This window comes from Lygodium microphyllum, chromosome 20, assembly GCF_053477565.2.
Source record: "Lygodium microphyllum isolate KBCC chromosome 20, Lygodium_microphyllum_v1.1.10, whole genome shotgun sequence".
Lineage (NCBI taxonomy): Eukaryota > Viridiplantae > Streptophyta > Polypodiopsida > Schizaeales > Lygodiaceae > Lygodium > Lygodium microphyllum.
This window is the reverse complement of record NC_141154.1, coordinates 60,009,567-60,020,999: the sequence shown is the minus strand read 5'-3', so window position 1 is coordinate 60,020,999 and position 11,433 is coordinate 60,009,567. Positions and strand designations below refer to the sequence as shown.

Here is an 11,433-nt window from a genome sequence, read left to right as displayed (position 1 = left end):
AAACTTGTGTGTGGTGGGGCTCTGAAAATAACAGACATGGGGTGTAGAATACAATAGGTTTGATCATGGGAAGAGACTCTTAGTGTGACCTAGTGGCTTAGGCAAGTGTGAGGGAATAAAGTGTGGGCAATGGGCATGCAGATAGGAGGAGGGCAGAGAGGAGAATACTAGGAATCAGACTGACAGGTCACAAATCATTAACATACACACTACTAAAGTGTCTAAAGACTCTCTCTCTCTCTCTCTCTCTCTCAAATGTCCACTTGTCTTCCCGCCCCCTTCCCCCCCCGCCGCTCTCTCTCTCACGTATATCGTCTATAAACACGGCCAGACGTCAGCACTGAAGCTTTCCTGATTGACCCCTCTCTAGCCTGCAAATTTGGCTTTGAAAGATTGCTTGGAGGATCGAAAGGGGGCCTTTTCTGTTGTGGTGACGTTGACTGGCCCCGCTTCGCCTCTCCTCTGATCTTCATTACCATCATAAACAACAACATCACCACCACCACCACCACCACCATCGCTACGGTAGCTTAAGGTATGCGGCTCTGATTGAATCTTTTGATTGCTCTGGATTGTCAATCGTATGGTTTCTGAGGTAAATTCGGGGAAGGATGGCACTATCCATTTGCTCAGTTCAACTGCAGAAATTTCGATCTGATAACAATTGAAGGATCGATGCAAAGCCCGTATCTAAGATGATTCCAAATCAAGGACTTTCTGCAAAGGCGTGATACGATTCAATCCAGTTCATTTTCATACAATTCAACTCAATTCAGTTTCAAGTCAATGCAATCAATCCAACTCATTCGAACTCGATTTGGTGAGTTCTGGGTCTGCACAACACAGTTTGATTGAATCAAGGTCTGAGGAAAATGAATCCCATCTTGATTAGAGAGATTTCGAGAAGCTTGAACGAATCCAATCTTGAGTAGTCGGATTTGGAGATTCAGCTAGAGTCAATTCAATTATTAGGGTATGGTGCTCCTATATTTACTGCGAGAGGAGGTTTTCTGTTGTGCTTCATTCCATCTTGAATAGATGGATTCGGAGAAGTTCGTACGGTGCCCCGGTATTTACTGGGAGAGGGGGATTTCTGTTGTCACCACCCAATTTGCAATACAGCAACAAGAGTATGTAATTTTGGGAGCATGGATGGGAAGGATTCAATGGCTTAGTAGCAGGAGCACAACACCAGTGGCATACAAAATGCGTTCTTTGTTTGATGTTCTGTTTTTGTTCCTACACTTTCTTTCGCAGTGTGGGTCTGCATTTGTAATGCTTGACGCACTGAAGCCTCCACTAGTCATGTATCGCACAATATTTGCATATCATGATCAAGAGAGCAACATAATACCTCAGGTCCAAGTAAACATTCACTTGTGTTACCTACCATTCAGAAATCCACCATTAGTTGATCTATGTCTGTAAAGACCTTCCTCTGAGGGTTCTTTTTCTGTTTGCTTTCCATTACAGGAGTCCATTGTGAAGGATTGATTCGAAAATTAGTTTGAGATAAGCAGAGTCTTGGACATTGGACTTATTACCAGTTTGATGTTTGTTTTACATTAGATGGAATGTGAACTGTTCTGCATGCATGCAGGTCCCTGGCTTGGATTGCAACAAATCTTTTTGCTGGATTCTACTATGACGAAACTGTTTCAGAAGTTATCACTAAAAAGGCGATGCTGGGGTCTTTTAACAAAGATGAAAGGGTTAATTATGAGGTGGTAAGTGATGCATTATGCAGTGCAAAACAGAAGTTTTTTCCACCTTTAGTGTCAGACAAGAGAGGCCAGCTGCAAAGGAGGTCAAAGGCTATCTATGAGGGTGCCAGAGATCTCCATGTTATCCTGTGAACAAGTTTATGTAGACCCAAAAGGAGGCCTTTCTGATGTTGAGTCAGAATGGGTTGCAGTGGATTTATCTGCAGGGGATCCAATTAGCAATGGATTAGACACTTGCTCCTTGAAGTTACATGTGATCAGGGTGAGTGCTGGAGCAAGTGATGGTATGACTGAGACAGCATCCAATCCAAATCTAGATGATGGCAGCTTGGCTTGCAATGAATGTACTGGGTCTGAATTTGTTCCAGGCCAGCAGCAGCAGGAGCTGCAACAACAAAGGACACAACATCAGCAACTTGATATTGCATGCAACTTGCAAACAATTCTGGAAGAAAATGAACAGAGGTATGTTGGTCCTTGTAAAGTCCTTGATACAGCTTCAGGTAGTGCAGACAATCTTGCAATTCCACGTACTGCAAGCACTATCAGCACTGACAGCCTCGCAGACTGTTGTAGGTGAGTTCTCTTTTCCATGTTTGTGTTTTGACATGTTTGCGATCAGATTGGTTGTAGTTGATAGAGTTTAAGGCTGTTTTGAGTGTTCAGACATACTTTTAAAACTAAAACAGGAATGTAAATTTTGAAAATTTTGGTTTTATTGAGCTGTTCAAGACCTTGGAAAAGTTGAAAGTGATTGGTACAGAAAACAGGATAGTGAATGAAGAACATGAGAGGTAGCCCAAGACTGAAATTTGTACTTGTAATCCCAAAGTGTGGACTAAATGATGTCTGCCTATAACAGAAGTGGCCAGCTATGAAAAAGTACGATGAACTGACCTGGTAATCCGAAAGTGTGGACTAAATGCTGTCTGGCTATAACAGAAGTGGCCAGCTAGGACAAAGTATGACAGATTGACCTGGGAACACCATATTCAACAGAGACCAACCAAGGGTGAGTATTCCACTGCAAAAAAATTCTTGTAGGCTGCCTCTATAGTAGTTTCTCATTCTCTGCAAACAGGTCCCAGAAAACATTTCTGATGCAGAGAAATTCTAGTAAATACAACATCATTGCAGATTACAGAGCTGGGTCTCAAGAATACATGATTGCATGCATTCCATCTTTAGGAGATGATTGGCATGAAGGAAAGTTTTGGAAAGTACTTTCCAAAGTAGATGATCGAAAGTCCCCAAATGAAGACCTGTGTGTTGTATGAATCTCCATGGCATAGCAAGAAATAAAATCTGGGATAAATAGTTGGGTTGGGTATGTGGAGGCCCACAAGAGTAAGGTACACAGCCTCTGGTATTGAGAAGTGATGGCCAACTTTCTCTTTGCCATAAGGGAAAGCTCCAAGTCTAAGAATGGAAGAACTCTAGGTCAAGGAAGAACTCAGGCCAAGATTTGTATGTCCAACTTCGAAGATGGAATCTCCCATTGGTAACAGGAAACAATCAAGCAACCACACAATGAAGACTGGGGATCTCTCCCACAAGCTAGAAATATGAGAGGCAATTTGAAGTTAATCACATTGAGCACCCTACTGTAGAATTAATAGTGGCTGCCGTAAGTGGAACACTTGCAACAATAATTCATCGATAGCTGAGTTTGGAAAATATAACTTAAGTATTATGCTACATGGACATTCTGATGGGCAATAGTAGCATAGGTCATAGTGGTCGTAAAGTGATGCAGAGCGAATGCACTAGGGGCACTTTGGCATTAGGCCAGCCAAGTCTATTGGATTAAAAGCCCCGTTGTGTGCACATTCATTGTGTAATCACCACTCTTGGACTCTTGGCCCATTGGGGTTAGGGGAGCTTAGTCCTAGTTATAAGACTCAAGGCACTATTGTGCACATTCATTGTGTGATCACCACTCTTGGACTCTTGGCCTAGTGCCCAATGTGTCTATATAGTGGAGTAGTGTGAGTTGGTGGTATGGGACACCAGCTCTTGGGATACAGTAGGGACTTAGATATTTCGAGCTCCCAGGCTAGAGGGTGAGCCTGTTTGTCTCCATGGCTGGGAGGTGAGTTTGAGGTCTGTTCCTTTTATGTTCTTTGTCATGGATGTGGCTTGTGTCATGTCTCATGCACAGGTTGGATTTATCTCCAGATATTTGAGTTCACCTGGTGTTCCACATAAGAGGAACAACATGAGATTGCATAGGGACTATGCAAGATAGTTGTCTTAGCAAATGTTTGCTGAAATTGGGTTCAAATGCTAGCTGTCATTTTTAGGGTTTGACAAGTTGAAGTGTTCATATGCATTTGTAAACCTTTTTAAGTTGGTTGGAGAGTAATAATGTAAGGTAATTGTGAATCAGTTGTGTTGTGTGAAATCTCTGAAAATACAGCCATTTGTAACCATTTTGGAGCATACATAAGTTATTGGAATGCATATAGCAAGGAATAGAGCAGTTGCTCCTTGGTTTTGGGCATGAATTGAATGTTAATTTGTAAACAATGAATTGGATTTGCAAAGGTTAGGGCAAAGCACTAGGATTGATGCACGAATAGGGATAAAGATTCATTCAACAAATTAGATTAGTTTAGAATTGAGATTACGTCCATCACACATTGTTTGCAAGAATGTGGGACCAGATTTGCACCTTTAATGTCACTTTTGCAAGTGAAATGCCCCGAAGACAATATGTGTTCATATACATTACACTTGTTAGAGCTTGAATGGACAGATTTGTGGCACTATTTGGTCAAGGTCACTGAGAGCAATTGAGGACATTGTATTGGAGATAAGTTAGGGCTGATTCAATGAGAGACATTGAGAGAGTGCTGGTGTGTGACAATAGGTCTTTGTGATTCAAGAAAGCTTTGAATAATGATAATGAAATGTTGTAAGGGGCGCAAACCTTTGGGGCCCATCATGTATCATTTGTTGTGCAAAAGTATTCTAGCTCTCCTATTCAATGAGTTTTTTTGTTCGTTTGCTGATTTATTTCATGTGTGCAAGGCTAGTTTATGTTCACTACCCTTAAGATTAATTTTTAATTTTTAAAGGCCGGTTCATTTGTGCAAGGTTAGTTTATGTTCACTACCCTTTAGATTAATTATTAAAGGCCAGTTTTAGAAGACCTCTCTCTTTTGAAGGAGGAGAACGAGTTTTGCTTATGGTGCTTGAGCATTCTGAAACCATGAAAATAGGATCATGTTCAAATTTATCATCAAGGTATTGTGGTCCTTTCACAATACTTACGAAAATAGGAACTATGCCTTACAAACTCCAATTTCTTGCCACTAGTAAGATCCATCTAGTGTTTCATGTAAGCTAGCTAAAAAAGAAACCAGGGACATTGATAATCTCCTCTCACAAGATGAGATTATGGAACTCTTCAAAAGTATCTCATGAGCCAAAGAGAATTTTAAATGTTGGCCACGTACAAACAAGGAATACTATTTACAAAGAGTGGTTGTAAAATGGGGGGATTCCCCTGAAAGAGTGTTCAACATGGGAGCATCTGTGTATCTTAGAGAGAAGGCTTCCTACTTTATTGTTAGACTTACGATTTTTGAGGATGAAAACGTTTCCTAAGAGGGGAGAAAATTGCCACATTAGTTAATGTGAAGTTATGGAGAAGCACTAAGAACTACAACAACCTGCGTATTATGTTAATGTATGTATGGGGCTCAAGGGACATGACTATTTATGCATACATGTGTATTTATTTGAACACTATTTTGGACTGCTAGTTGTGGGTTTTAAGCCAATTAATGTGTGAACATGGCTTAGGGTCATTAAATTTAGGGTGATGTGGCTGGCATTGACCTTAGTTGGAAAAGAACACATTAAGGTGGAGAATTGTGGGAGCCCTCTCTCCCTGTCATTGTTTTCAGCCATTAGCTGCTCGAACCTTCTGCATCTTACACTGATTGCATATTCTGTCTCTTCTCCCTCAACAATGAACCCTACATCTCGCTGTGTAAACCCTAATTCCTGCACAGTCTTCTTAGAGATTACAACTGCCATTCGAGTTCTAACCTGTCCCCATACTAGCAACATGGTAGGTATGATGTGTTCCTCACAATTATGCTACTTAGAGGTTGGGCCCATGTGACATGGTATGGTGAATAGACAACTTTTCACCTTTAAGTGTCCTTTCTTTGTAGAACATGATGTGGAACAATGAAAATGGGAGGAATTTATTGAGCACACCTTTTCCAAAAGCGATTGAGGGCAGGTGATCTGGTCAACCATTTTTTCTTGGGTTGGGGATACGACATCCCTCCAACTTGGGGTTCAGATAGGTGATACGGGACATACTATACTTTGGTTTCCAAGTCAAGCTCAAACATTTAAAGTAGCCCAATAGAGATGGTCAAATTTTCCTTGTTTGTTTGTTTGTTTTTTTGGAGGGGGGTTGTTTGGCATTGCGCCTCATGTATCAGATAAATATGTAAGTCTTAGAAAAAGATTTGCAGTTCTGATATTTTCTTTGCAAGCTATTTTGATCTTCTAACACATTGAATGGTATGATGTTGTACTTCTTGCCTTTAAATTGTGTGTTGAACCTCTTCTAAATCACAAGGTGTTCTCTCAGTACTTTTAATAACTTACAAAACACACTTTATAGGAGGTTGGAGATACCTAATATAGGGCAATCCTTTATGTTTCAGAATTTGTCAGCAGCCAACTGATGAGCCCTTGATTGAATTGGGATGCCATTGTCGGGGGGAGCTTGCAAAAGCCCATCGAAGTTGTATACAACAGTGGTTCAACAACAAAGGATCAAATAAATGTGAAGTTTGTCGGTAAGTGATTAGCTTTTATGTTCTCTTCTTCTAACTCTAGGAAGGAAATAACTTAGTATGCTTGATTTTCAGGCATGTGGCTACAAACCTACCAGATCCAGCTTCACAACCCCTGGTAATATACATATATAGTCTAGTTTTTGGCCTAAAGAACAGTAAACAAGCTTCAATGTTCAAACCATGTATCCAGATATGATCCTGGTTGGGAATTAACAGAACCAACTTTCAGGATCAACAAGTGATTGATATGTATGAATAAAGAGAATGATCACCCGGCAGTTGTAGAAATTTGTTTGAACTTCATGTATTATTTCTCCTGGGCCATCATAGTGATATCTTTAGCTTTTGTATCAGCAAAATTTCTGGGCTTGGAGGATCAGTCGTTCATATCGAGGAAGGCCATTTCGAAGGTGGCAAAGAAGGGTATATCTTATTTAGTTCTGATTCCTAGATACATAATATACTACTGGGTGTGATTCTCATAATGGAGGTCTTTTGCTGATTATAGGGACAATTTCATCCACTTCTGGCAGCCTTGTTGATTCTTGTGGCTGGATTATTATTTGATATATTGATATCATATTACCTTGGGGCTTCTGCTCTTCCAGTGAACATAATAATTGGTATGCTTCATGTATTCTTTGTTCTCATTAATTGCATATTGTCCTTGATTATCTGTAAAGCTCCTTTTCCCCTGTAGTTCTCCAGAGTATGTCTCTGATAGTGCTTCTTTTATCACTCTCTATCTTTCTTGTAAAGAGATGGCAAGCTGTTGTTGTATCGTGTGTTTCTGATAGTACTTCTTTTATCACTCTGTCTTTCTTGTAAAGGGATGGTAAGATGCTGTTGTATTGTGCCAATTTATGCTTCTAGAGTGGACTGATGATATTCTTTTAAGTTCTGTACCAAGCAAGGAACTCCTCGATCATGTTTGTAAAGACCTTTTCCTTCTATTGAGAGCCTTGATTTTAGCAGTATTAAATACTTCTTCAAGTTATATTTTAAATATAATGGGAACAATCAGTGAGCAACACTTAGAGGCCTGCTGCACCACGATAATAAGAGCTTTAATTTTAGCTGTGTTAAATACTTCTTCAAGTTATATTTTTTAATAAATGGGAACAATCAGTGAGCAAAACTCAGATGCCCACCGTACCACAATAATTAGTGTTAGCCAGAAGGTACAGCCTTATTAGGACTAGTTGGTGGAGTTATGAGAATGCACAAATGAATGGAAGCGAGAAAACACACAGAGGAAACACTGACAGAATGAACAGTGAGAGAAGAACACAATGACTCAATGGGTGAATAATGAATGAGCAATGGAATCCATAACTCCAAGCATGAGAAATGATTGATACAAACTGCATGAGCATCAATAATTTGTCTTTTTGGCAAAAAACTATATTGTGTAGGCTGCAAGCCGTCATGAAGATAAGCTTTGATTCTATTGCCAACGTTTAGTGACCAACTTGTAAATGAGAGGTATCAAGATGATAGGTGTCCACTTTGAAAAGCTTTCACATATTTGTTTTTCTGGGAAAGGTTTAACCAAGCCTTACTTCCAAGAGGCATGCATCCTGGTATGCCAAGCTTAAAAGGGCCTTGTCATTTAAAAGGGCCCACCAAACTTGAAGAAATTCAATAGTAAGACCATTTCATCCAAGAGATTTTGATTTACCCAAAGAATGGAGCGCATTATCCAATTTAGTCATTGTAAAAGGCTCTTCCAATGTGAGGGACTCAACCAAATCTGTAATCAAATGAACATGTTGAGTGATTCAGCTGTAGCCATATCAACAGGCATTGAGGAAGAACCAGCAGCAAAAATACCAACAAAGTACTGAACACAATAATGTAATAGCAGTGAAAAATACCTGCAAAGTATTCAACATAGTAATGCTTTAACTCATGAATAATAGGATAGCAATGCAAAATACCCACAAAGTATTAAGCGTAGTAATGCTTTAACTCATGAATAATTTGAGCCCATTGTCCATCAGGTTTTTTCACCCTTCTAATCCCTTCTTTTACTTGGAAGTGTACAAGTTTTAAAGATTATTCTTTGGAAGAACATCCTCTATCTAAGATTGATTTTTGGTATGATTGTGTTATCCATCTGTCCAATTTACATTGATCATTTCTATAGCTGTAGTATATATTGCATGCTACAGAGCTTCTTGCTCAACATTTTGATTAATATAAAACGAATGATGACACACTTGCTTGGTCTGATGCAAAATTTGTCTTTCTTGTCCCAAGAACCAATGATCATAGTCTTGAATGACAATCTGCATTTATTGAGCAAAATTAGACTTTGTAGTGTCTACATCCTCATAAACTTGATCATGGAAAGCATCTGCTCAATATAGCCATTATTGGCCAACATTAGACGCCTATGAGTTAATGGTGGTCCATTTATTTTTATGCAAAAGAAAAGACCCGACCATAACGGAGTAGGATTAGAAAGCAATTGAGCTTAATGAATCCCCGTTTATGAAGACAAACAATAAATGAATCTGCATGCAGTAGATATCAGTAATCCAAACAAGTCCATGCAGGATAAAAAGCATTATAATGAAGAGTAAAGCCTAGTTGAGAACAAATGACAATAAGAGAACTGCATATATGGCTAACCTTCTCTCCACTCATCATGTAGTGGCTAATAAGATAACGACAATGTGCTGAAGCAAGTGAAGCGACAAGCACAAGAAAACCCCCCCTCCCCCCATCCATTGTAGTTGCCATCGCCACCAACATAGCCACCAATGCCGCGTTCTTTGCTGCTGCCTCGTGCATCTTGCATCCTCACGCCTCCATGCACCCTTGCATCATCCCTGCTGCCACGTTGCCCCTTCCTCCTCTCTTGACACCCAGCTCCTGCTATTGCCACCACCTCCCACTGTTGTGTCTTTCCTGCCTATTGATACCTCCGTCTGTTGATGTCGCTACCCCTGCCTTTGCTTATTCCAGCCACTAACTTCGTTTGTGTGTGCTAACTTCTGCCCACTGCCTCCGACTTAACTTATTCTTGTAGCACCTACCTGGCTGTCTTCACCTCCATTTCTCACCTACATTTCCATTCTCTGCTGCTCTCTTCCCTCGCCCCGCCCTACATATATCCCCTCACCCCCAACCCTTTTTATGAATAAATAATTGCTGCGCCCTCTCTTTGTAGCAACATTACTCCTGTCAATCAAATAGCAAGTTACTAAGGAGGTCTTTGGAGGATGTATGGAATAGAAACGTCTAGCACCAATACCAGCACATCCACTGGTGCTCCCCATTCATATGCCTTTTGAGTAGTCCTCTTTGAGGAAAAACTTCAAGGAGAGAAGTAGAGGAGACCATGGCCTTTAGACAGGTTGTGGGTTGCTTCTTATCCAGAGCACAACTCCATGCTTGGTGCCACATCATCTTGTGCATTGGCACCTTGTACATAGCAAAGTCAGCGTTGATGGGACAAGGCATCTTCAGGGCCTTACTTTAATAGAGGTTGTATGGGAGCTTGTTGACAGCTCTCTGGTTGCATCCATGAAGGGGATTAGCTACATGGTTCTATGGCACAATGGCTTTACAGTTTCTTTCTTTGGGCCTCTTCACATGTTCCCCGAGTATCCTATCACCCTCCTCTTCCTAGGTCTTGCAATAGAGTATTTCCAATTGGTGGACTTCAGGCCGCTCTTTGGCATAATACTTCACGCTTCGTTTATCAATGTGCTGACGGGAGCAGGAGTCGCAAAGGTGTGTGGCAATGGTGGTATCAAAAGAATACCCAAATTTTTGGAGATTGAGGCTGGAGAACCCCTCATCAGACTGCAGATCATATCCGTAAGATAGCTGGGGCAGTCCCTTAGATGCCATGCTTTCAAACATTACGCTTCAGAGTGGAGATAAAGACCACTCTATAGGAGCCTGCTTATCAGATAGAGGCACACCCATCTATGGATAAGGATGGCTTTACCAGAATTCGGAGTGTCTGTGACAGAGCCCAGATTGGTCCTAAGAAAGCCCAGCTGAGAGAGAGCACCTCAAGTGTGGTCTTCTATTGGCGCAGCCCCTTGTAGTAGCAGTCTCCCCTACAAAAAAATAAAAACGCGACCCCTTGCTCCCCCAGGTAGTGATGAGCTCCACACCCTTGTCACCTCTCCTCGATAACACTAGTGCAGCCCTTCCCTCTATGGGGGAAGCATTGCCGCCCCTGTAGCAGGCCATGCCTTCCCTTGCCATGCTTAGCTCATCTCAGGAGTTCTATTATTGTGGGCCTTGTTCATACATCAGAGATGCGGACCATGGGGAGTTCCCACTTGCACTAGAAGTAGGAATCTTCATGACTTGTACGTCTTAGAATGCCAAGGTGCACCTAGTGGATCCTCTGCATGGGCAGAACTACCCCTTCTTTCTTCAGACTATCCTCTTTGACGGAGCATGTATCCAAGTGGTTGGGAGATGCAAGGTTGGTGTTGCTTTAGAATTAGTGGCCCAGATGCAAGATGGTCATCGCCTAGTGGTTGCTACCATATTTTGGTAGTGATGTATATAAACACACTGAGGACCAGGGCATTTTTTTTCCTTCTTTGGAAGTTTTTTCCCACCGTCCTTGTATATATGCCTATTTACTTTAGGACAAACTTAATCTTGTAAATCTTCTCATTTGACATTTCTCAATACACTTTGAGTTGTGCTCTCTCAAGCTTCTTCTTCTTCTAGTTGTGTACTTGCATTCCTATAACCTAAATCCGACAATTGGTATCATTGTGGGCTTTGACCTCTTGGGCAGAGGTGTCAATACCCTTCACTTGATTTCCTCAGCTTGAGATGAGATTTAATGAGCATTCATAGGTCAACAAATGTTGTGGGAATGCGCATAAGAGCTTGGC

At 41.0% G+C, this 11,433-nt stretch overlaps 1 protein-coding gene across 5 annotated transcripts in view; it reads left to right on the top strand.

The window, feature by feature from the left end:
- Nucleotides 1-250: 250 nt before the first annotated feature.
- Nucleotides 251-11,433, top strand: part of LOC148018946 (RING/U-box superfamily protein) — a 41,623-nt gene continuing 30,440 nt past the window's right edge. Inside the window, exons 1-7 of one of the 5 annotated variants that reach the window (XR_015695055.1) lie at nucleotides 251-535; nucleotides 634-820; nucleotides 1,601-2,300; nucleotides 6,419-6,553; nucleotides 6,626-6,668; nucleotides 6,908-6,976; nucleotides 7,062-7,176. Coding sequence is in view for 3 of the 5 variants with exons in the window: in XM_087701436.1 (XP_087557562.1) it covers nucleotides 1,822-2,300; nucleotides 6,419-6,553; nucleotides 6,626-6,668; nucleotides 6,908-6,976; nucleotides 7,062-7,176 (841 nt within the window). In the remaining 2 variants the exon portion in view is untranslated. The remainder of the gene's footprint in view (nucleotides 536-633; nucleotides 821-1,600; nucleotides 2,301-6,418; nucleotides 6,554-6,625; nucleotides 6,669-6,907; nucleotides 6,977-7,061; nucleotides 7,177-11,433) is intronic. The other 4 variants (XM_087701436.1, XM_087701435.1, XR_015695054.1 and 1 more) reach the window with 4 other exon arrangements.